We start from the raw sequence: 23,562 nt of genomic DNA, 5'->3' as shown, positions 1-23,562 counted from the left end.
AGGGACACAGACATGAACGCCGTTGCGGTTTAATTAACTACAGTTATTGAGTTGCACCGCCTACACGTGAGAATCCTTTATTGACGTTCACCTTATGGTTACAGGAAGTCTCAAACAGTGCAAAATGTTTCTTTTTCTGTATACTGCTTACGTGATAAGCCAAATAACGGAGTTCCTTCCTGCAATCCATCACTTAATGTGCAAAATCATTCACAATTATGCCGAGCACATTGATTGAAGGTGTGGCGTTTCAGGCTTATATTCGGAACGTGCCCGGTTCGAACCTCGAGAAGAATATCAACAATCCTGAAGGAAGATTTCCGTAAATATCTTCAGTGTTTCCAGACAAAAGCCGGAGTAAAACCTCACATTAGGACACGAACGAACCTTATACTGTAAAACGTAAAACTGTCCCTGTGCTTAAGTAATTAAGCACTGAGCCAAGAAGGCGTATTGAAGAGTGGATATATAGATTCATATTTTCTTGACCTTGGCACTAGTTGGTGGTGAGTGGTCAGTTTCACGCCCCGGCCGCTTTACCTCCGGGGAAACAGCCCCCGGTACCCATTCGATGGGAGGTTGGGTGAACCCCAGAGCCGATCTGGACGACGCGAAGAACAGAAAGTCCTTGAATTTACGGGGACTCGAATTCTGACCCCTCGGTAGTCCAGCCCCTAGCCAGTTGCTACACCGACTGCGCTATCCCTGCTCCATTTCTATATGTTAATGTTGTAAATTTAGTGTGATTCAGTTAGAAGGGAAATATTGTACAATATTCTAATAGAGTTTGTGGCACCCATGAATCTAGATAGGCTGATTGAAATGAATTTAAAAGAAACGTATAGTAAAGTCCGTGTAGGTAAACATTTGTCTGATAAATTTCCCATGCATAACTATCTAAAATAAGGGGTTGCTTTATCGCCACTGCTTTTCAAATTTGATTTAGAATATGCAATTAGGAAGGTCCAGGGAAACCAGGTGGAACTGAAATTAAACGGGACACATCAGCTGTTGTTCTACGCCGATGATGTGAATCTACCGGGTGATAATGCTGATACCATAAGAAAAACACACAAACTTTAATTGACGCAAGTAAAGAGGTTGGTCTAGAAGTAAACACAGAGAAAACTAAGTATATGTTGCTGTGTCGTCACCAAAATGCAGGGCAAAATCATGATATGAAGATAGGTAACAGGTGTTTTGAAAATGTGGCACAGTACGGATATTTGGGAACAACGATAACAGATCGAAACCTGATTCAGGAGGAAATTAAGAGGCGATTGAACTCGGGTAATGCTTGCTACCATTCAGTCAAGAACCTTCTGCCTTCTCGTCTGTTGTCCAAAAACATAAAAATTAGAATACACAAAACTACAGTTTTGCCTGTGGTTCTGTATGGGTGTGAAACTTGGTCTCTGACATTAAGGGAGGAACATAGACTGAGGGTGTTTGAGAACAGGGTATTGAGAATATTTGGACCGAAGATTGATGAAGTGACAGGAGGTTGGAGGAAACTGCATAATGAGGAGCTTCATAACTTGTACTCCTATCCAAGTATAATTAGAATGATCAAGTCAAGGAGGATGAGGTGGGCAGGTGATGTAGCACGAATGGGGGAGACGAGGAATGCGTATAGGATATTGGTGGGGAAGCCAGAAGGAAAGAGTCCACTGGGAAGACCAAGGCGTAGGTGGGTGGACAATATTAAAATGGATCTTAGAGAGATAGGATGGGATGGTATGGATTGGATAGATCTAGCTCAGGATAGAGACCAGTGGATGGCTCTTGTGAACACGGTAATGAACTTTCGGGTTCCATAAAATGCTGGGAAATTCTTGAGTAGCTGCAGAATTGGCGACTCCTCAAGAAGGGCTCAGCTCCATGAGTGAGTGAGTGAGTGAGTGAGTGAGTGAGTGGTCACAACAAGAAAGGAGAAGAGTGTTCTGTCCAAAGCTAACCTTCGTTTCGGAGGAAACTCTACTCTCAGCTTCACGCTCTTTTCTTATTTTCCTTATTCTTCAACTCTGCAGATTGAGGCTAGAAGTTCTAACGAAACGTCCGTTGACTTTCAGCGGCCTAAACGACGTTGTATCTCAGAATACAGCGACTCTTCCTAACCTTTGCTGTGAGAGCATTCAGGAAGAGGATGGAGGGATGTTCAAGCAGAAGCAGAGGACTGAAACAGCAGCTGAGGCCGACTTACCCGTCCTGAAGTTGACGACGATGTCTATAAGGAAGATGGTGTCGGAGAGGCAGTTGAAGGCAATCCAGCGTGTACTCAGGTCATCGTTGAAGAATGAAATGGCGACAGGAAGGATGATGAGGTTAGCAACCAGCAGAAGCAACATGCACAGGTCCCAGTAGAACCTGCAATACAGAACAGACAATTGATACATTGATATTCTCTGAGCTGCTCGTAGCAGATTCAGTAACGGTGCTCCTTTCGACAATGTTAGCTATAATGGAGCCCGGTGAAATTCACCTGACGTTTCGGAGGAACATATCGCCTCCACCTTTACAATCGAAGTAAAAGCAACGCAAGATATCAGCATTTGTCAGGAAGGGGCATTTTCTTGATAGTTACATTTCGACCCTGTATATACAGGCGATGTGTCCTTCCTAAACGTCGGTTGACTTTCATCGGATTAAAAAAAGATAAAGCTGCCCCTGTAACAGGACGTCATGTCCCATAGATTTGTGAGGCGTCGAGACTCCCACATCTTCTAGACAATCGGCTCATGGATGGCGGTGAGGTTGTCAGCCTAACGCGCCGGCCGCCGTTTATCCCCAGGAAGATTCCTGGTACTCATTTCTGTTAAAGGCTGAGTCGACCCCAGGGATATAGTGCAGCTGGAAGGATTAGACCAATCGAAAAATCCAGTGACCTCATCGGGAATCGAACCCGTGACATTACAGGCAATGGCGGGAAGGCATTTCAACGAGCAGTCTACCGTCTGCTCCCAAGTACTCTCTTATGCATTATTGCTGCATGGCCTTGACTTAACAGCACGTTACTCATCTACAAATCTACACGGCCTCACTCTCAGAACTGCCATAAGAACCTCAAGCCTCATTTGGTTTCTACTTTCGATTGAGACGTGGGGATACAATTTTATCTGCATTTATCTTCCGGGGCATGTCCATTCGTGATCCACAGAGACGGGTCCTGACGTCAGCAAGTACTGCCACGTCAGAACTGAGCCACGGGTCAGTTCTATCTGCACTCCCCTAGCCCCTCTCACCTCAACCTGTACCCACCGGCGGGAAAACTCCGGATCAGAGCCTGCCATAAACTGCGTAACAGGTACAGGGGAGCTGGCTGTAAGGAAGAGGAGATCCTCAACTTGTCTCTTGTAGCAGAACTGTGAATTCAGCCATCTACCCAAAGTGACACAATATAACAACAAAGTCAGAAGTCCATTAATTAAAATATGATCAGTCATGTATATTTCGATCACGTGACAAAATTGAAAACTGATATCTTATGCAGGATATTACATTCTAACATCACCGACAGTCATGAGTACTGTTTTTAATTAGTTCTACAGTCTCGTGTGCAAAAATTTATTAAAACTTAATCAAAGCTACTCACTTTAAAAGTTTTCGCGACATGTTTCGACGTGTTAAAAGTTGTGGGTGAGGAAACTGCTGTCTTTCTGCATTGATGTTTAGTTGCTGATATGTGTACCATGATAAGTACCTACGACGCGGACTGCGAAGTGAACAGCGCTACGTATGACTCAGAAACGAAATTCACAATTGGCCACAGTTGCATTTTTGCATTACGTACAGGTCGTTTTTTTAGTTATGACCTGTGAGTAACGCGCGAGAAATGAGAAGCGTGCCAACAAATGAGGGGCAGTGGTTGCAGCTGTAATGAGGCTGGGATAACCGGTGACGTAATGTAACTAAGGTCCTCCTATAACGCATGCGCACCCTACAATCCTTATCTTAGTCAGTGGACTTGACCAAATCCACTGCGCATTCTGTTGAGAGCGGCCAGGTCTAAATGGACGGACTGTATGTACCACGGCATTTAACTCCGCCGTGTAATTACGTTCGGAGAAGCAGCAGAGGAGCACGAGAGACGAGCCCAACGGTTCGAGCTGCCAGTGTCCTCGACAGATGGGCTAAATGCGTGTCGCTCTCTGATCCAGTTACTGGATTATTACGTAAAGAGCAGAATGCAACATTCCTGAGGATCGAGATGCATCAGTCACTGGAACTTCCAGTCCATGAAAAGCCAAGTGACATTCTAGACTCAGGAAACTGTGCGGCTGCTGGGCAGTCAGCAGAACTGAAGGCGTCCCTTACATAATATAAACTGGAACTTCGGGTCTGATTCAAACAGCATTCACACTAACATAATAATGAAATGAGGGAATATTATCAGATACATGTTTTAGGAATAAGTGATAAATAGTATCTATCTGTCTGTCTGTCTGTCTATCTATCTATCTATCTATCTGTCTATCTATCTATCTATCTATCTATCTATCTATCTATGGCTGTACAGCCCTTCGTTGGAACTTGGCCGCTATTTTAGTTTTTAATCTTTTACACATAGTCGGCAGGACTCCTTGGCCGGGGATCAGCCTGTCGCAAGGTCGCTACCTACACACAGAATAACACAAACGCAGAATAAACGTACATAGACATACATGCCTCAAGTCGGATTCGAACACATGATCCCACGGTTTTAGCGTGCGAAGACAATTCATGACTTAGATCGCACGGCCGCTGTGATGAACGGTATGACTGACATAAAGTTAAGAGTAATACTTTCTGGAATGTGACGCCGTGCATTCCGGTAGCAATTCTCCGACCTTTCGGCCAATAATTCTGCCACCATCTTCAGAATCCTAGATTAAGCTAAGCAAAAAACGAAATGAGCCCCGCTAAGGAACAGGCCCACAAATGAGCGCAAGGAGAGCAAACAGGAGAAAGAGGGATAACTAGAATTTGCCATGAAGCAGGCAGTATTTCTAAAAGCGAGAAGTTGCAAAAAGGGATTAGTTGCTTCTCGTCGCTTCTTTGGCTTAGTATTGAACACTGAAGAGAAACTTCTACCGTGCTACACGACGTCACATCGCAGAAAATACCGCTCTTCATGCTCAATGTCGTGAGGAACCAAAATTCCACAAGTTTGGACTTCATCTTAGAGGACTAAAGGAATATTTTATGGCAGATATTTCAATATCAAGGGATGTGCTATCAAAAGATAATAGTTATCACATGGAAATGCGAGGCAACTGTTTTTTATCAACTTAATGTGGCTTGCCCATATTCCCGTGATCGTACGGCAACTTCTCCGACAGCTGGGTTCTGCGTGCAACAGACTCGTCAGTCTGCAGGCGATAACATCTGGCATGATATAAAATCATTATTCAACTTCAATCTCTAGAAATTTTACTACACTTTTCAAGTACCACTACTATATGCGTTATGTGATATGTTATTTGTGTGTTGTGTCTTATTGTATTATCACTGCCACCGTGCAAAAAAAAACATTTAATGTTAAAATAATAGTAATTAAATAACTTCCAACGCGTTAGTGTTGTTGGTCCTAAGTCGATAACATTTAGGCCTTATTTATTTTACATATGTCATTAATGCCATTCATAATTCAGAGGAATGGATATGGGATAGAAAGTGTACACATCTGGACACTTCCCGACCACTTGAGTGATCCAATGACGACTTCACATTTTCTTGGAAAGGCTCGCATTACAGGATAACAAGACTTTAAATGAAGTATTAAACATATCTACAAGTCGGGCCCATAATGCGGGTCGTTTAAGGCTGTTTCTAACTCGGAAAATATTTCTGTAACTGAAGGACTGAGAGCAACAGCGATCTAACTCCTCCACACGTATTTGTTGTGGGATATTCATGATTTTGTCAGCATCGGCCGCTGCGGAGCGACGCACTGAGCGAGTAACGAACCGGAAAATGAGTGGAAGGAAGCGTCCTTAGCCCAATCGAGGTACTATCAATTTTATTCGATTTGGAGGGCATGAGGAAAACAATGAGAACCCTTAGGATGACAGGTGTTCTTGCCGGGATTCGAAACGAATATCTCCAGAAAATGAATCTGGAGCACTGCGGCCATGATAGCATCTTTCAGTTGTTGCCTGCTGTAATGGATTGGTCACTGTTCCCGAGTGCAAAGTTTAAGGCATGTTTCTAGCTAGCGGCCCGGCGCTGAACCCTAGCGTCGGTCCCTAGGTCCCTATCTGGCTGTTGCTTTATTCGAAAACTTTTATATTGTCACGTGTATGGAGTGAGTCCCGAAGGGAATTTGCACTGGATATTGGATTTACTGACCACTTAACACACAACTTGTAATTACGCCTAATTATAGCGTCATCGTTTATCTCCATACTTCACAAATCATTTGAGCACACAGACTAGTGTTCTCAGTCTGTTACAGTCTTCACTAGTCGTTTCCTGGTAACGGCTTCTAACAGTCAAAATTCTTCAACTTCCAGGCTGAAGTTCTCTCTGAATGGTTCCCTTCCAACTAACTAAGTCAGAGTCTCAGAGTTACTTTGCCGCCAATCAAATCGTGTCGGCGCCAAGCTCGTTGAGACTCACGACCATAATCTTTTTTGCAACTGAACCTTTCCGAATTCTAGTCCTTATGCAGCACTCTCTCTGAGGAGAAGATGGATCCATCGTTTATATTGCTGCTGGTCCTCGCCAGCGCAGTCACCAATTCCCGGGGGATTCATGATCATATTTTACTGTCTCAGATTCGAGATTCCCCAGCCTGGAGGACCAAATCCCATTATTTATATCTTCCAGGAAGAGGGTGGACCAGTTATACCCCCAGACATCAAGAACTGACTCAGGTCTTCACCTCGTCCCTCTTATAACTCCTCGCCACGGACTGCGTAGGAAACAGTGTTCCAACAGTACCTTCATTGCTGTGCCTCTGGAGACGTACTTATTTGCGATTGTTACCTAGAAGTAAGTCTACCCGCCACAATATACTTGTCTTGCAGAGCCTGAGAGAGAGAGAGAGAACGAAGAAAGTGGGAGAGGTAATGAGAAACACTACATTGGGGGAGGCAAATATTATATCTCCGGTTTCGAAGGTTCCCAGGCAGTGCCCGTTTGACCTTCTAGTAGGGGTAACGCAAATGATCGGAATTATTTTTATGACTATGGAAGGGCTGCGTTACAGCGAAATTTGATCTAATATTGGGTGGGCTACATGTGAAGCTGACAGTGCAACGTGGAATTAGGGCAATAACTCAACATTTGCTCTAGGACCGAGGAAAACCACAAAAAACCTTACTCGAGCTTTCCGGTCGCAGGATCTTCCGGATGCAAAATGACTTCTAGCCAGCAGCCCGACACTAAACACGCGAACCCTAACATTAGTCCCTGTCTGCGCTGTTGTTTTATTGGAGAAAGAAGTGTACAGATTTGTTTTTACAGATCTCCTTCTGTGCACAGTTTGGATGAACACCAGGCAGTTGTGTATAACATTTGCGAAAGAATACATGCCTATACGCACATACATGCATACAAATATACATATATTTATATTTGTGATTATTTGAGCAATGATGAATTTGAATTTCAATTGTGGTAGTGGGGGGGGGGGGAGTCGGATGATTTGTGAGGTTTGTTGCTCATCCAATAACAGAGGGTTATATATTACGCTTCATAGTTCAATGCATGTAACCGTATTAAAAATTCAAGCCCGTACCTCACAGGAAACACATTACGTCTCCGCTACAGAGATCAACCGGTTAATGCTGTTTGGGGAAACAGTCGCTGTTTATTGTGAGAACCATACGGAACACATAAATACACTGTGTGGGCAGAATTCAGAGACTTTATATATAAGAATTCAGTCCGTACCTCACAGGAAACACCTTACGTCTCCGTTACAGAGCCCAACCGGTTAATGCTGTTAGGGGAAACAGACGCTGTTTATTGTGAGAACCATATGGAAAACACAAATACAATCTGTGCGGCATATGCATAGTTCCTTAACGTTAAAGCATATGCTATATACAGTTAACGTTGTGATGTAAAGGACTGAAATTTAATACAAGAATACTAAACACTCTTACCAACCGAGAACACTATAATTTTGTTTCGAAGTTGAGCTTCTCGTAGGGATATTTTTGTTGGATTCTCAGGAAGATAAAACTCCTCTGCCCCGAAGGCGCGCCGTGTGTGGAAGTCTGATGGAACTTTTATCCAGGTCTTTCAATTGGGGATATGGCAGCTAGTCCTTCATCTTCACTCCACAACACTTGGAAAGAGGGGGGGGCATCAGGCCCACCTCGCCCCACAAGCCAAGTATCAACGCTTCATGTACCAGCTGGATATGCAGATTTCAAGAGTACAGCACGTTCCTTACTGACACCAGGTTAAGTTCTTGCGTTCACAGTGGTAACTGCGTATAAAACCTCATTTAATATTAAAAATATTTTTCCTCTTTTCCCATACATGTTCCGTTTGATTCTCATAATAAACAGCGACTGTTTCCCCAAACAGCATTAACCGGTTGGTCTCTGTAGAAGAGACGTATTGTGTTTCCTGTGAGGTACGGTCTGAATTCTTATATATAAAGTCTCTGCATTCTGCTCGCACAGTGTATTTGTGTGTTCCGTATGGTTCTCACAATAAACAGCGACTATTTGCCTAAACAGAATTAACCGGTTCGTTTCTGTAGAGGAGATATAAGGTCTTCCCTGTGAAGTACGAAGAGAAATTTTATTTAGATAAATTTTTCTCGTGCGTCGCCTAGGAATTAGCGGCAGACAATTACCTCTTAAAACTATAGCGCCTACAATACAAGATTCTTCGCACCATTGGAACTCTTCCAAGACGCACATCGGTCCGCGATTTGCAGAAGGTTTGCGACCTTCCGTATGCATACGATTGTATAACAAAATTGTGCAGACAACAAGCAGAAGTCTACAAAATTCTGAGAATGAACATGTTCGCAGCATAGGACAACGTGAAGCCAGATATAGAAAATATAAGGGACTTAAACTTGGCGGTGGTCAAGCTTACGGCCGTTCAAATGACTAAGCTGTCGTTGTAGCATAAGATACGTAAGATAGACATGATCTGCTTTGCAAAGCCTCTACTTAAAGAGGACTTCTATGTATTATTAAGAATTCTGAGTAACATTCTGTATGTGCGAACGTAAACTTGATAAAAGGCGGAGCCTCTTCTTAAGAGACAACCCAATTTTCTCGTGAGGATGGATGTTACATAAGAACTATGGCCTTAAGGGTTCAATTGAAAAAAAAATTCTGGTCGTGAGTCTTGAGAAACTTGGCGCCAAGACGAATTAATTGGCAGTATACTGTCAGTCGCAAAGCAACTGTGATTTAATCGAGGTGCTGTGTGGTTATTTACTGAAGGAAATGAATAAAACCACAAATTATCCGTCAAGATAACCAATACGTCGGCCTGGATTCGAACAGAGAACCTCAAAATTCGAGTGCAGAGCTAGACAAACTTATTACGTAAGCTTCTTCTTAAGTACTTCATATCCTGTAGATATGCGTACTAAACCTCGTTACGTGATCAACGTTAACATTTCTATTGAAACCAGTAGAATCCTTGAAGGAGCCTACAGATAAACGACCGGAATTTCGGGCTGGATTTCAGCGCAGACCGGTTCAATGCAGATCCCCAGAGTTGCGAACTGCTGGATAAGAATTCTGATGCTGCCCCCAAGCAGTTGTTACCTCGGCAGAATGCAGCACAAATTTGAATCGAGTTCTCTTTATACAGCCCACAGGCAATTTCACTAGAAGCACCAGACGTTTATCTCTGAATACGCAAGGTTTCTGCTCACACATACTGCGCATCTGTATAAATGGGTTAACAATATATTAAAGCTTGAGGAATGGGTGATTCATAAATCGTGTCTCCTTTCAAATGTTTATTTCACGCTCTAAGCAATTTACAACGGAAAAAACATCGCCCACTTTAAAACTCTTACACCAACTGTTTACAGATTTTAAGAATGCTCTCCTGGATTGGTGAATACAAGCAACATGTAATTATAATCAATTACACCGCCACTGATAATCTCCACAATTCACAAATCAACAAACTACCCGTTAAACCTTTCTCCGCCTGCTGTGTCTTCACAAGCCGTTGCCTGGCAAAAGCTTCTAACACTGAAAATTCTTCAGCTTCACGCGCTCCGGTCCTCTCTTCACAGCCTGCCGTGCTTATGTTGCAACGGGAACGTATTTAACGACTTAGAAACGGTCGTTTTTAGAGGATCACCACTTAGCATCGGATCTATACGTCACAATAACTTCCGTTGCCTTCAAGTCGCCCAGCAAAGAAATATCGGAATGCTATTTTATTAATTAAATACATGGAACGCTAATTTGGCTCAAGCAGCAACATATCTCTCATGTACTTGGGAGTTAGCCGGTTCGAATCTCGGCAGGGAGAGATTTCTCTCGCCGGTTTGTCTCATTTCTCCCAGGAAAACGACGAGATAATACATGAAAATGGGCCAGCATCGTTTCCTTCCAAATCGTCCCCAATTCATCACTTAATATCATCCTCCCATTCGACGCTATATGGGCCGAGTGCGGGGCGGAACGATCAAAATGAATAACGAATTGGAAGGAATTTGGAAGGAAACGCTTGTGGCCCAACCGAAGTATTATACTGGCATTTGCGTGGACAGACTGAGGAAAACAATTACAGACATCAATCGGAATAGCAAGTGACCCGGAAGAAGCTCGAACCGAAAACCTCCCGAATGAAAGTCATGAGGATTACCGCTACGCCAACCTGCCCAATGGGGACAGGGTGAAGAGTGGGTCAACTGAAATCGTGAACTCCTGCAAAATAACAAAAATGAAATAAACATGAAATTTCTTTCAGCGGAAAGACGTGAAACAAAACAAATTCAATTCTCTATGCAACCCATTCGTATTATAAATTCAAAAAGAATAGAATAAAAGAGAGAAAGAGGAATGCCTTTAAAACCAGATAAAGTGTTCGAACATGTCGGGTGACTGCAGAACAGCGCCATTCAAATCAAACTCATTTTATTGGAACAAAGTGCGAATGGCATTGAATTTCCATATTAATGAAATGTTTATTTATAATTCGTTTGTCTTCGCGCTACAGCGCCCTCTTTTTATGTATTTTTAAAACTTATAGAAAACTGCTGCCAGTCCTCTTATGCCTGGTTTTGTACTCCGATCACAGATCCAACTTATCAAGAACTCCATAAATCATAACACGTCTTTTCGCTCATTTAACCCTAGAAGTGCCAAAGGTAAAATATATTGACATTTGCAAAATTTACTATAACCGACAGCATGTGACATATGTTAGCACTGTCTCAACTACATAGTCAAGAATATTTGAGGTGAAATCATCCCCACATTTATAAGCTCCTAGGGACATTGCATTTATTTAATAAACGTGTGAAAAAAATAGGTCTATAGCCTAAAACAGCGGTAACGAATTGTAGAAATTAGACACAGTAGTTCAGACGGAAAACACAGCTTCTTTTTCAAATAATAACTACTTTCAAAATTTTGGTTGGAAAATCAGAAAAGAAGACGTCGCTGGACTACAGAGCTTCGAATGGGAAGTTGGCAGATGAATGGTGATTTCGAAAGTAGCGGTGGGGGCATAATCGAGGCATTGTCTCAGAATTTCCCTGGGAGGACTGAGGAAAAACAAAAGGCTCCAGTCAGAATATTCGGTAACCTGACTCTGTTTCGAATTCAGCGCATCTCGATTACACATCTAGAGAGTTACCACAACACAAACCAATTAGTTTAGTTTCCAGTTTCTTGGGGGTTTGTGACTCGAGTCCAATTGGTACGTCGGCCACTAACTGGCCTATTGAACCAGCCCCGGATGATGATGAGTGTGGAGCAGTCGGTGGAATGAGAATTGGCAGGGGAAACCGAAGTACTCGGAGAAAAACTTACCCAGTGCCACTTTGTTCACCATGAGCTGACCTGGGCGGTGGGAAGCTAGATTAAGCGCCTGAGCTATGGCACCATTTAGTTTATTAGGTCTATCAAGTTAGGGATGGACGCGGAATGTAGCATACATGACAGGGGATTTGTTGTGGAGTAATGAAGTTTCCTTTTCTTTGGCTCTACAGCCCCCTTGAGCCTTGGCCTCTGATTTTTCAGTTTCGTGGTCATTTTACAGACGGTAGGACTCATTGGACGGGTGATCAGCTACTCGCAAGGCCTCTACCTAAACACAGGACAACATAAACATATATCAAATATCCATGCATTCTGTGGGATTCGAACCCACTACATCGGCTTCCGAGCGAGCGAAGAGAGTACATGCCTTAGACCGCTCTACTACCGTGACCGGCGTAACGGAGGTTTAACCCCGGGAATATCCTGGAGGAACTGAGGAAGACAAGGAAAAATCCGAGTCAGGAGAGCCAGTGTCCCGGATATGGGACTTCAGTGTGACCGTTAGGGTAACCTACTCGATAAACGACCTACTTAAGAAGGGACGTCACACGCAGCCAGCCTGTTCGCTCTCTGTGGCGGTGTTTCGGCAGGACTCAGGCCCCAGAGTGGCTGGTTGACCTCAGAATGCAAGCCGGACAGAGCTGACCGCTCAGAGATCGATACGGTAAGAGCGGCGGGGTCATATGTGCAGCGGCAGGGCCACCTTCATGACCTTGACCCAGCTGCCTTGGGTTTTACGTCATCTCCTACCGTTACCTGTGGGCCAGTCTTTTCAAAAAGAGGAGTTTCTCTTAAAGATGGTGAAGTATAACGGGCTTAACGGCGCGTCTAATTAGTGCCACGCGGGAATAAACAGCAGAGATGCAGCGGTGCTTTTAATGTTTCAGTGCGCTGTACTCGTTATGTATGGAACAGAGTTCGTGGGCTGGAAATTATAATTATTTCAAACTAGAATATAACAAGATTTACAACATTACACACTATTATACGTATATGGTTTTAACTGAAATCATATAACATAATAACATTTTGACAGTTAAAGCCCCAATGATAACAATATATACCACATGATTTAATATTAGTAAGCTCTGAATTTTGCCCACACAGTGTATTTATGTGTTCCGTATGATTCTCACAATAAACAGCGACTGTTTCCCCAAACAACATTAACCGGTTGGGCTCTGTAGCGGAGACGTAATGTGTTTCCTGTGAGGTACGGACTGAATTCTTATATATAAAGTCTCTTCATCCTGCCCACACAGTGTACTTGTGTGTTCCATATGGTTCTCACAATAAACAGCGACTGTTTCCCCAAACAACATTAACCGGTTGGGCTCTGTAGCGGAGACGTAATGCGTTTCCTGTGAGGCACGAACTGAATTCTTATATATAAAGTCTCTGCATTCTGCCCACACAGTGTGTATTTGTGTGTTCCGTATGGTTCTCACAATAAACAGCGACTGTTTCCCTAAACAGCATTAACTGGTTGGTCTCTGTAGCGGAGACGTAATGTGTTGCCTGTGAGGTACGGACTGAATTCTTATATACAAAGTCTCTGCATTGGCAGCATGGATTGGACTGATCTGGCTCAGATCCATGGAATTAGTTTTACAGATGAATTTCAGACTTCATGAATTGTAATTATTCCATTTCGAGCCCGGTGAGTTTCCTCAGAGGCCACCGATGAGTATTCCCATGAATTTTGAAGAATGATGTAACTTTTCATAACTTATAGATATATTTTGCAATTACAATTTTACCGAGAGTGACAAAAGGGAAGCTTATATACATAAGAGCTGAGTTATACTATAGAGCGTAAAATGTCAAATGATATAAGAAATTCCAAATAAAAAAACGCGTACAACTCCAAAACCATTAAGTAACCACACAAACTTAGGATAGTATTAAAATGTAGTAAAACATTTTAAACTTGACATTTATGTCCTAAAATTTAGTCGGATCAAATCCAGTTAATTAGTATTTTACTGAACATGTTGAATAAAGACCCCTGGACCAATAAGAGGCCCAGTCTCTGGGGGCATTACAAAACACGGGACACCTTCTCTCCAGGGGACATAAATTTGGGGAGAAAACTGACTGAGCCTCAGCATCAGTCTCCGCCCATATGGGGGTTGAACGGCATTGGTTACTTTTTAGAGGTCACGCGGTAGCGCAGGTGGTTGAGGCACTATGCTACAAACCGTAAGGTCGCGGGTTCGAGTCCTGATGAAGTGGATTTTGTTCAACTTACCTAAATCTTCCAGCCGCATTATGGCCTTGGGGTCCACTTAGAATCTAACAGAAATGAGTACCAGGAATTTTCCTGGGGGGTAAAGGGCGGCCGACGCGTAAAGCTGACAACCTTACCGCAATATGTGAGCCGCTTGTCTAGAAAATGTGGGAGACTCAACGTCTCACAGCCCTATGGGCCTCCACGGCCCGTTACAGGGATGGCTGTACACATTTTACATAAACTGTGATCAAGAAATGCTATATTTACGCGGATGCTCCGGGTGAATTGAAACCAGCCTGCGCCAGTTCAGCTGCGGTTCCATTCACGCGCTGCCCCTGGAATGTTTACGATTTCTCAAGTATGTCAAGTGTGGCTAAAGAAAGCGACCAGAGCACGTCAGCTAGTGACGTCACCAGAGGACCTGAGGCGAGTTTGAGAAGTGATAACGCCACTCTGTGTTAGATGCCTGGCTCCAGAGGCGACTCTGATGGGCATGTAGGGAACCTCTGTACTGCAGGTTCCTGGGAAACTTCGCAGTTTGTTACTCTTCTCTCCTCTCCTCTCCTTTCCTCTCCTCCTACGCTGCTCCTCATTTTGCTCTTCTCCTATTTTTCTCCTTCTCTCTCTACTCTTCTGCTTCTCCTCCTCCTGCTCTTCGCCTCCTTTTATTTTCCTTCTCCATCTCTCGTCCTCCTCCTCTTCCTCCTGCTCTTCTCCCTTTTCTATTTTCCTTCTCCTCCATCTCTCTCCCTCCTGCTCTTCTCCTCAAGAATGTTGGAGCTATGTCGCCACTCCCCAATATGTGTTCATGGCATAGTGTTTCAATAATAAAGCATAGGGAAATTTTTGTAAACTTCTATCAGATTACACGGCGTCATATCCAAGAAGAAAGCAGTCACACCAGTGAAATCGTCAAATATCGGAATTCAATTCCAACTGAGGCGAATCGTAGGAGGTGACGGAAAGCGAACTCAGTGTCTTGGGGTGTAACTGGGCCACCCTGTCACTGAGGGACATAAATAAAGGGAACCTGGCACTCAAGGTTGGGGGAGTCTCGAATGTGAGGCAGTAAAATATGGCCATGAGTCCCGAGGGGCTCGGGCCTGGGAATGACTGTGCTGGTGAGGACCATCAGCAATTGTAAACTATAGACCCATCCTCTAGTCAGAGAGGATGTTACATGTGGACTACGACCGCAAGGGTTTAGTTGAAAAATAAAACTTCTGGTCGTGGGTCTTAAGGGACTTGTCGCCAAGAGGAACTGATTGGCGTTAAACCACCAGTCGTGAAGTAACCGTGACTCTGACTGGCAGAGGAAAATGGCGGAAACCTCAGTCAGGATAACGGGTGTCATTGCCAAAGCGGGAAAACCAAGCATCTCACAAAAACGAGTATAAAATTTTACTGCTAAGCCAACCTGCTCTGTGCTAAAATTATTCGAGCAATCTGTCTGCATATACTGCACGTATATATGTGCATGCCGCTTACTTAAGTGCTCTGTCCAGTGTAAATATACAGGTCGTGGCTAATTTTACGAGTTCTCTTCTTGGTAAACGTGGATGTTCCCTTAAAACGTTTTGTAATCCTTTACGATGTTTATTTAAACAGCATTTTATGTTACGCGGTGCATAACTGACGGCCATAAGGTTTTGTAATAAAAATTACATATTCATTTCTTGTTTCCACAAACCCTCTTTTTGCAACTTGAACTCCAATACAACAGCTGGGGCTTTAAACCGCGTTGTGATTCTCATCTGTTCAATCGGCGCCATGTTACTAGAAAATATGGCCGCGAATTTTCTTTACGCATCTCTGCTTGTTTCTTTCGAGGCAAAACAGCAGCACATCGCGTTACGCTGGCTCTCTAGGGAGCCTTGTTTAGTGGTTTTGAGAGCGTGTTAAATTTTCGTGGCTACATATACACGGACATATAAACGTTTCTTACAAAGTTTATGGTAGCAAGGGTCGTAATTCATCACCCTGACAAATATTAGTGTTGATGTCACGGAAAGCCGAACAAATCCGATCTCGAACGGCCATCTTCTTTTCGCGCACCACGTGACCATTATTCACAATGCAGCATCCTTCGTAACAATTTATGTACTGAGAATTTACAATCGAATTTTAAGACACCGTAAATTTGATTTATTTGACGTAAAAGCCAGGCGTTAAAAATACTGATTCCTCATTATCATTGCATAATATTGCACACATACAAAGCCACAAGAGCCGGAATAGCTCAGTCGGTACAGCGACGGACTGCTGGCACGAAGACCCAGAAATCTGGGTTCGGTTCCTGACAAAGTCAAAAGATTGTTTTCTTCGTAGCGTCCAGGTAAGGAGACCTGCGAATATCGTGATGGTGTCACGAAAATGGCTGTGATGCAGTGTAATCTGGTAGGACTTCTCAATCTATAGCTCCACCCGTCTTTAAGATCGAAGTAACCTGGCACATTTCTCCATAATCTTATCGGTCCGCTCAAGGCCCCAAAGCTGATTCCGTCTCTCTTTACATCAGTGCTGACTTTCAAGCTCAGTTTACTATTCATCTATGAAGATGGAAGCAGTAAATTCCTTCGAAACGTTGATAATGATCTACCAGATTATACGGCGTAATATCCTACAAGAGGGTTATCTTTTTAATTTTGGCACAGAATCTCAAGAAGGTTAACGAATTGGTTTGAAAATTACGTGGAGGATTACAGACCTTATTTCGTCTTACACAGAGCGCAATTCTCTTCCTTTGCAGAAATCGGTATCCTAGCAACAAGACAAGTGAATTCTGTCTACTTGTAGTTCAACAAATTACAATGATGCAAAGACGAGGCTACAAGCTTGAAGTTACTAGGTCACGTCACAAGCTAAGCTCTGTCCATGACACGTGACGTTCTGGTGCAGTGCCCAACAATAAAACTGCCTCGTTTAAGCTCACCTCAGTACTTGGAAGAGGAACAACCATTCGCCTCACACTTATATAACGAATGTGTATGCTTATTTTAAGTCCCCAAAAATAATGAACACAAAACAACACTAGATACACACAACTTGAGCACAAGGAACACAAAGCAACAGTAGATACACACAACTTGAGCACAAGGAACATAAAGCGACAATAGATACACACAACTTGAGCACAAGGAACACAAGATACACACAACTTGAGCACAAGGAACACAAAGGAACACTAGATACACACAACTAAGAGAGCGGCACTCGCAGTGGGGCAAGAAAACAGCCGCAATATAGAAGATAGCAAGAAACCCGTCCTATAAAATCACCCTACATCAGAATTCAAGAGATTAATAATAACAATGACGACGTCCCTTAATGAATACAATTTGACCAAATACACAGCGCAGTAGGCTCTTTTAAAAGATGTGTTGCCTGGAGATGGCGCTATGCGGCTGAAACATGTAGCACAAACACCAAACGTACATATATTTTAATAATTTTAATAACATTTTAAACATTTAGTGAATTATATGTGAATTAGTGTTGTTGCGTTACAGACGGAAAACAAGACTACACTTGTAAGTTATAATGAAATAATTTTAAGCCATAAAGTTATATCAAACGATGTACACAAAGAAGATTTATTAAAATAACAGTGAAATCTATTGTACTGTGTGCCTGAAATACTGAGTGTGAAGAGTAGAGAATGAAAGGGCTTGTAGGAGCAACAGACGAGAATCCGTACACCAACTGCTGGATAAGTTTCAAGAGAGCATATCATCAAGTGATGGAGTGTGACTACAGAAAGTTTTTGTAATAATGATCGGATTTGTTGGACTCGCGATACAGCGTGTGACTACACTTTACAGTTCACTACTAAACAAATACTGGTGTCCGCAGTCACGTCTTCATTAGCCGTTGTTCGGCAGCGGCTTCCAACAACGGATGTTCCCTTCCCTCTAGTTTCACAAAATATCTCCAGCCTCAGCTACCAGCTTCTAGCAGCAACAGACCACAACGACTGAACCTCAGCAGTTCTCTAACTCACTAACTCAAGAACTAACTCTCTACCTTAACTTCACTCAAATAACTGTCCTGCTTATAACATTTTAGCACGGACCGTACAGAAAACACCGTTCCTGTTAGTGTATGCAATTGTTGCCGTGGAAATACGTTTCTTTGTGTTGCTTATCTAGCGGCCGTTGCCCAGCAACGGGTCTACATGCCATATTATGCACAATGAAACAATAAAAGAGAAACCTGCGTGAAGTCCATCTTCAGTAAATAATACGTCGCGTAGCCAAGGAAAAAGCAAGGATGGTCCGTTGTAAGTGTGCCTAAACTTCCCAACCGCCGTGTGAGAGAATTAGGTAATGTCCAATGATGACGTAACGGTCTACGTCATTAACTGATCATGACGCAACCTCGTTCCTAGAGCAGACGGAGTATAGCCAACATAAGAGAAGGTATTGAGAAATGTAGCAGGAAATAGCCCATGTGGGAAAACGGAGGATAACAAGTTGCTTCAGAGAGCAATACAATACAGACTTAGGGGAAAAGGAAAAGTTGGGAGACCTAAAACATGGTGGTCGAATCAGCAGTGACGACCGGAACAGGCCACAACGGCCTAAACCTTGACAGTGTAGTACAGGGGGAGAGATAAGAATTTATGTGCCCTTTAAGCTGATGGGGAAGAGCCGGGATAGCTCAGTCACTATAGTGGTACCATCCTCTCCTATTTATTTACGCCTGTTAGTTATTAGCTGTCTCCTATACAGCTTGATTTTTAAAAGTTTTAAACGTTAACATCTTTTCGACATCACTGGTGTATGCATACTGCATGTTTCGACTAACATTGGTCATCTTCAGGTGTCTCTAAAATTGTTAATGAAATTATTGTGCATCCGTCCGTGTGATAGGCCCCCGTCTATCTGCCCATGTGTCCTGTGTTTGGTCACTCTTATTGTGACGTGTGCAGCTCTTATGAATGTTGCAAGTTGCATGACAGATGGCTAACAACTAACAGCACTAAATAAGTGACGTGAAACAGGATGTTACGAGCGTCATGAACTCTCCGCGTACTTGCTGCTACTGATCTTCATTCTTGCGAAATTTCTTCTTGTCCAGAATATCGTCCCTTCAAACCCCTGCTCCTTCTCACCTCAACACGTGGCTCGTGTGTTCCTTTTTGTTACATATGGGACAAATCCCCTATCCACTGCCCCTCCTGTCCCCTTCAGTCTCCAAACTTCTAGTGCCTACAATGCTGTCATGTGTATGTGTGACTATAGACGGGGTTTGGATTGGTGATTGGTTTTATTGACCATTTACAGATCGTAGCTACAGATAACTATACTACTGTCGCTATTTCCAAAATTTACAGTTAACTAGAGCACATAGTCTAGCATTCTCAGTCTGTTACTAGACGTTTCCTGTCAACGGCCTCAACAGTGGCTATTCCTCTGCCTCCGACTCAAGTCTTCTCGTCACAGACTCCCGTACAGAACTATCAACTAACCTTGTCCTTTGCTTATAACTTCTCGGCACGAACCACATAGAAAACACATTTTTATTGTTGCTGCATGAACGTGTTTAACCGAGCCGTTGTATAGCAACGGCTCTACAGGCTACAATATCATTCCTTCCCGGATTCTCCTGTACACAATTCTGCCTCTTTCCACCGAATTATTTATACCCTTACGTACATATAAGTGCACGTCTATATTTAACAGAGAAATATTTACGTTTCGGTTTAAGGCGCTGGCCAAAGCGACGCTCAGATGCTGCCTTGTAATACACCATTAGACCAGAGGGCCGGATATGGGGGTGGGGGGAAGGGGGGACTCAAAGCTGCAGTTCCGTTTATGTCTAAAATTAGCAGACGGAACCTCTGTTTGCGTACGGAGAAAAACTGTTCATAACGGAATCCCGAACGAATTGTACACACTTTCCATTTCAGACAGGTTTTCGTTTAACGGTTTAAAGACTGAAATTTTGTATGCGTTACGTCTCCATAGCAACGGTCAACCGGTTAATGATGTGTAGGGTTAGAAGAAAGAAGCTGTATATACTGAAGTTTTTTTTTTTTGTATCCTTCAGTTCGAACGGAAAATTCCAGGGTTATTACTAGGAGTTGGCCACGACAGATTTCTTCCAAATCACTTCCAGTTCATATAATCCCCCCCCCAAAAATTCGACATTAGATAACCCGCGTCGAAGGGGGTTCAATACGTCCACCGTAGCCCTGCGAGTCGTAGAAGGCTTGGGGGTGTAACTGGGCTACACTGTTCATAAGGGGATATAAATGGGGGAAACTGGCCCTCCAGGTTGGGGGAGTCTCGAATCTGATACAGTAAAATGTGGTCGCGAGTCTCGTGGGACTAGGAATTGAGAATGACTGCGCTGGCGAGGACCAGCAGCAATTATAAACAACAAACCCATCCTCTCGTCAGAGAGGATGTTAAATAAGGACTGTAACCGCAAGTATTCAGTTGGGAAATAACATTTCTGGTCGTGGGCCTCAAGGGGCATGGGGCCAAGATGTACTGATTTGCGGTGCAGATTCTGACATTAGACAGTCAAGGAAGCGGAAGTAACGTAAAATATTCCCCCTCCCCCAAGAAGAACAGAGACGCAATGAGTTGAAAGCGATCTGACGTCGTGAACGGCTTCCCAGAACTTCTTGTCGAAACATTTAATTTGTCTTTCACCATACGAGAAAAGAGCTGCAATAATTATCAATATTAATCCTCTTAATGGACTGAGCACGTGACATCCACCTGTCGTCAAGTGTTTCGGGGAATCCCACGGTCGTGTCCTTAAGCAGTGCCTCGGTTACGCCGCACCTGCTCCCCACTATCGATCCAGGGACGGGCAAGACGAATCGTCACCGATATCCTGTTCGTTCTGTACACCTCCAGTTGCATACCCGTCCTCTTCGTGCAACAAAACGTTGCAAAAGTGCGTCTGTTTGATTTCAGCCCGTGAACCGATACTAAGGAAATTTTGTATTTGAGAGTTGTGTTGCAAATGTGGCACAGTTCAGATATTTGGGAACGACGATAACAAATCAAAACCTGATTCAGGGGGAAATTAAGAGGCGACTGAACTCGGGTAATGCTTGCTACCAATCAGTCCAGAATCTTTTGTCTTCTCGTCTGCTGTCCAAAACATAAAAATTAGAATATACAAAACCATAACTTTGCCTGTGGTTCTATATGGGTGTGAAACTTGGTCTCTGACATTAAGGGAGGAACATAGACTAAGGGTGTTTGAGAACAGGGTGTTGAGGAGAATATTTGGACCGAAGAGAGATGAAGTGACAGGAGGTTGGAGAAAACTGCATAATGAGGAGCTTCATAACTTGTACTCTTCTCCAAGTATAATTAGAATGATCAAGTCAAGGAGGATGAGATGGGCAGGGAATGTAGCACAAATGGGGACGACGAGGAATGAATATGGGATACTGGTGGGAAAGCCAGAAGGAAAGAGACCACTGGGAATATCAAGGCGTAGGTGGGTGGACAATATTAAAATGGATCTTAGAGAGATAGGATGGGATGGGATGGATTGAATTGATCTGGCTCAGGATAGGGACCAGTGGAGGGCTCTTGTGAACACGGCAATGAACTTTCGGGTTCCATAAAATGCTGGGAAGTTCTTGAGCAGCTGCAGAATTGGCGGCTCCTCAAGAAGGGCTCAGCTCCATAAGTAAGTAAGTAAGTTATATGTCAGCAAATCCCCAGTTTGGTCAAAACTGGAAAATACTGCTTGTTACCTGCTTCACATTGAGTTCTTACTTGGCTTCGATCCTGGAGATGGAAGTGACATGTTCCTCCGAAACTTTAGTTGATTTTGAACGGCCTATAACGCGTTATATATCCCAAACGACAAAATCCTTCATAAGCATCTCTGTAAAAGCCTCAAATCCTATAAAACAACAGTTTTTTAAGAAGATGCGCGCGCATCTCGCTGAATATTTATCGCAGAGAAATGTTATTTCTAAAATAAGCCGAAGAGGAAAATAAAACACATTTTACAACCGATATTCTTTTTCCGTATATCTTAGGCTTAACGATAATGAGTAAACGCTTTATGATTATTAACCTCCATTTCGTATCTTATCAACTAATTATCTAATGAAATAACCATTTAACTTCCGCCATTAATACTCTGATCAGAAACTGCCCCTCTCCCCCCAGCCCCCCCCCCCTGTCAATCAGTTTATGCTCACATTGAAACTGCTGACAGGGAGTCGCTGCTTATCGGGCCAAACGCCAGGCCCAATTTACAAAAAGATAACGTGGAATGACGCTTTTGTAAACTGATCTCTGATTTATGCAGCACGAAAATGTTCCACGTTCTTATCTAACAGAGATATCAGAGTTTCTGTCTATTAGCCAACGGCAGTAGCACGTTGAACAACATGTGAACATGTTCATGAACTTGGGAGTTCCACGAAATTCGGGGAGATCTTTCAACGGACGGAATAACTCATTCGTTTCTCATGGAGTTAGTTAACAGTAGGTGTGTCCGATTCGTTTCGGAAAAAAAGGGCTAAATGTTCTGGAATTGCCAAATGCTGCAGACGGAAGAGGCGGTTAGCGTGGGTTGCTCCAAACAGCAGCTCAGTCTCTAAGAGCCGAGCGCTTGTACGCGTTGCAGTGCATGCCCCATCTCTCGGCTTCTGTCTGAAAGAGGTCCCTGTGCTTAACTAATTAAGCACTACTCCGTGAAAGCGTATGGGGGAATGAACGAAAAGATCTATATTTATCTTGAACTCGGCACTAGTTTGAGATGAGTGATCAGCTTCAAGCTAGGGAAACTTTACCCCTGGGGAAAAAGGCCACGGTACACATTGGATAGGAGGCTGGGTGGACCCAAGAGCCGGTCTGCACGACGTCGGGAAGAGAAAATTCTTTGACCCTACCGGAACGCGAACTCCGACTTCTCGGTCGTCCAACCCGTAGCCAGTCGCTATATACACTAACCCGGCTCCTGCTTCGTGTCTGAATAGAAGTGATAATTCCTGGGGGAGGGATGGCTGCCAAACCACATTTACCGACTCACTAACTCACCACGCTCCTACGTTGTGTATTACTGGACCATCACGTGATCAACCAGATTATGTAATTCTGAGCCACTTGAATCTTAGTATATTGCTATGTAGGGTCTGAGGTGCTCACAGCGGTGGTTATGAAGAGTTAAATTATCTGGGATATAACGCCGTGTGTTTCGCTGAAAGTCAACTGACGTTTCGGGGGAAGATTTCGCATCAATCTTCAGAGTCGAAGCATAAAGTAGGCAAGAAACTAGCTCTTCTTGCCATCTGTTTTCATGCTTGGTTTCTTCTTCTACACTGAAGATGAAGGGGACACAATCCTCCGAAACGTCGGTTAACTTTCAGCA

General features: G+C 43.4%; 1 protein-coding gene across 9 annotated transcripts in view; it reads right to left on the bottom strand.

The window, feature by feature from the left end:
- The window catches only part of LOC111866994 (potassium/sodium hyperpolarization-activated cyclic nucleotide-gated channel 2), a 319,261-nt gene that overhangs the window by 80,398 nt on the left and 215,301 nt on the right, over window positions 1-23,562 (bottom strand). For all 9 annotated transcript variants that reach the window (XM_033752497.1, XM_033752499.1, XM_033752500.1 and 6 more), the window contains exon 3: window positions 2,204-2,367. In XM_033752497.1, coding sequence (XP_033608388.1) covers window positions 2,204-2,367 — 164 coding nt within the window. The remainder of the gene's footprint in view (window positions 1-2,203; window positions 2,368-23,562) is intronic.

The sequence above is a fragment of the Cryptotermes secundus genome, unplaced genomic scaffold (genome assembly GCF_002891405.2).
Source record: "Cryptotermes secundus unplaced genomic scaffold, Csec_1.0 scaffold1383, whole genome shotgun sequence".
NCBI classification, from domain to species: domain Eukaryota; kingdom Metazoa; phylum Arthropoda; class Insecta; order Blattodea; family Kalotermitidae; genus Cryptotermes; species Cryptotermes secundus.
This window is presented reverse-complemented; position numbering and strand designations above follow the sequence as displayed.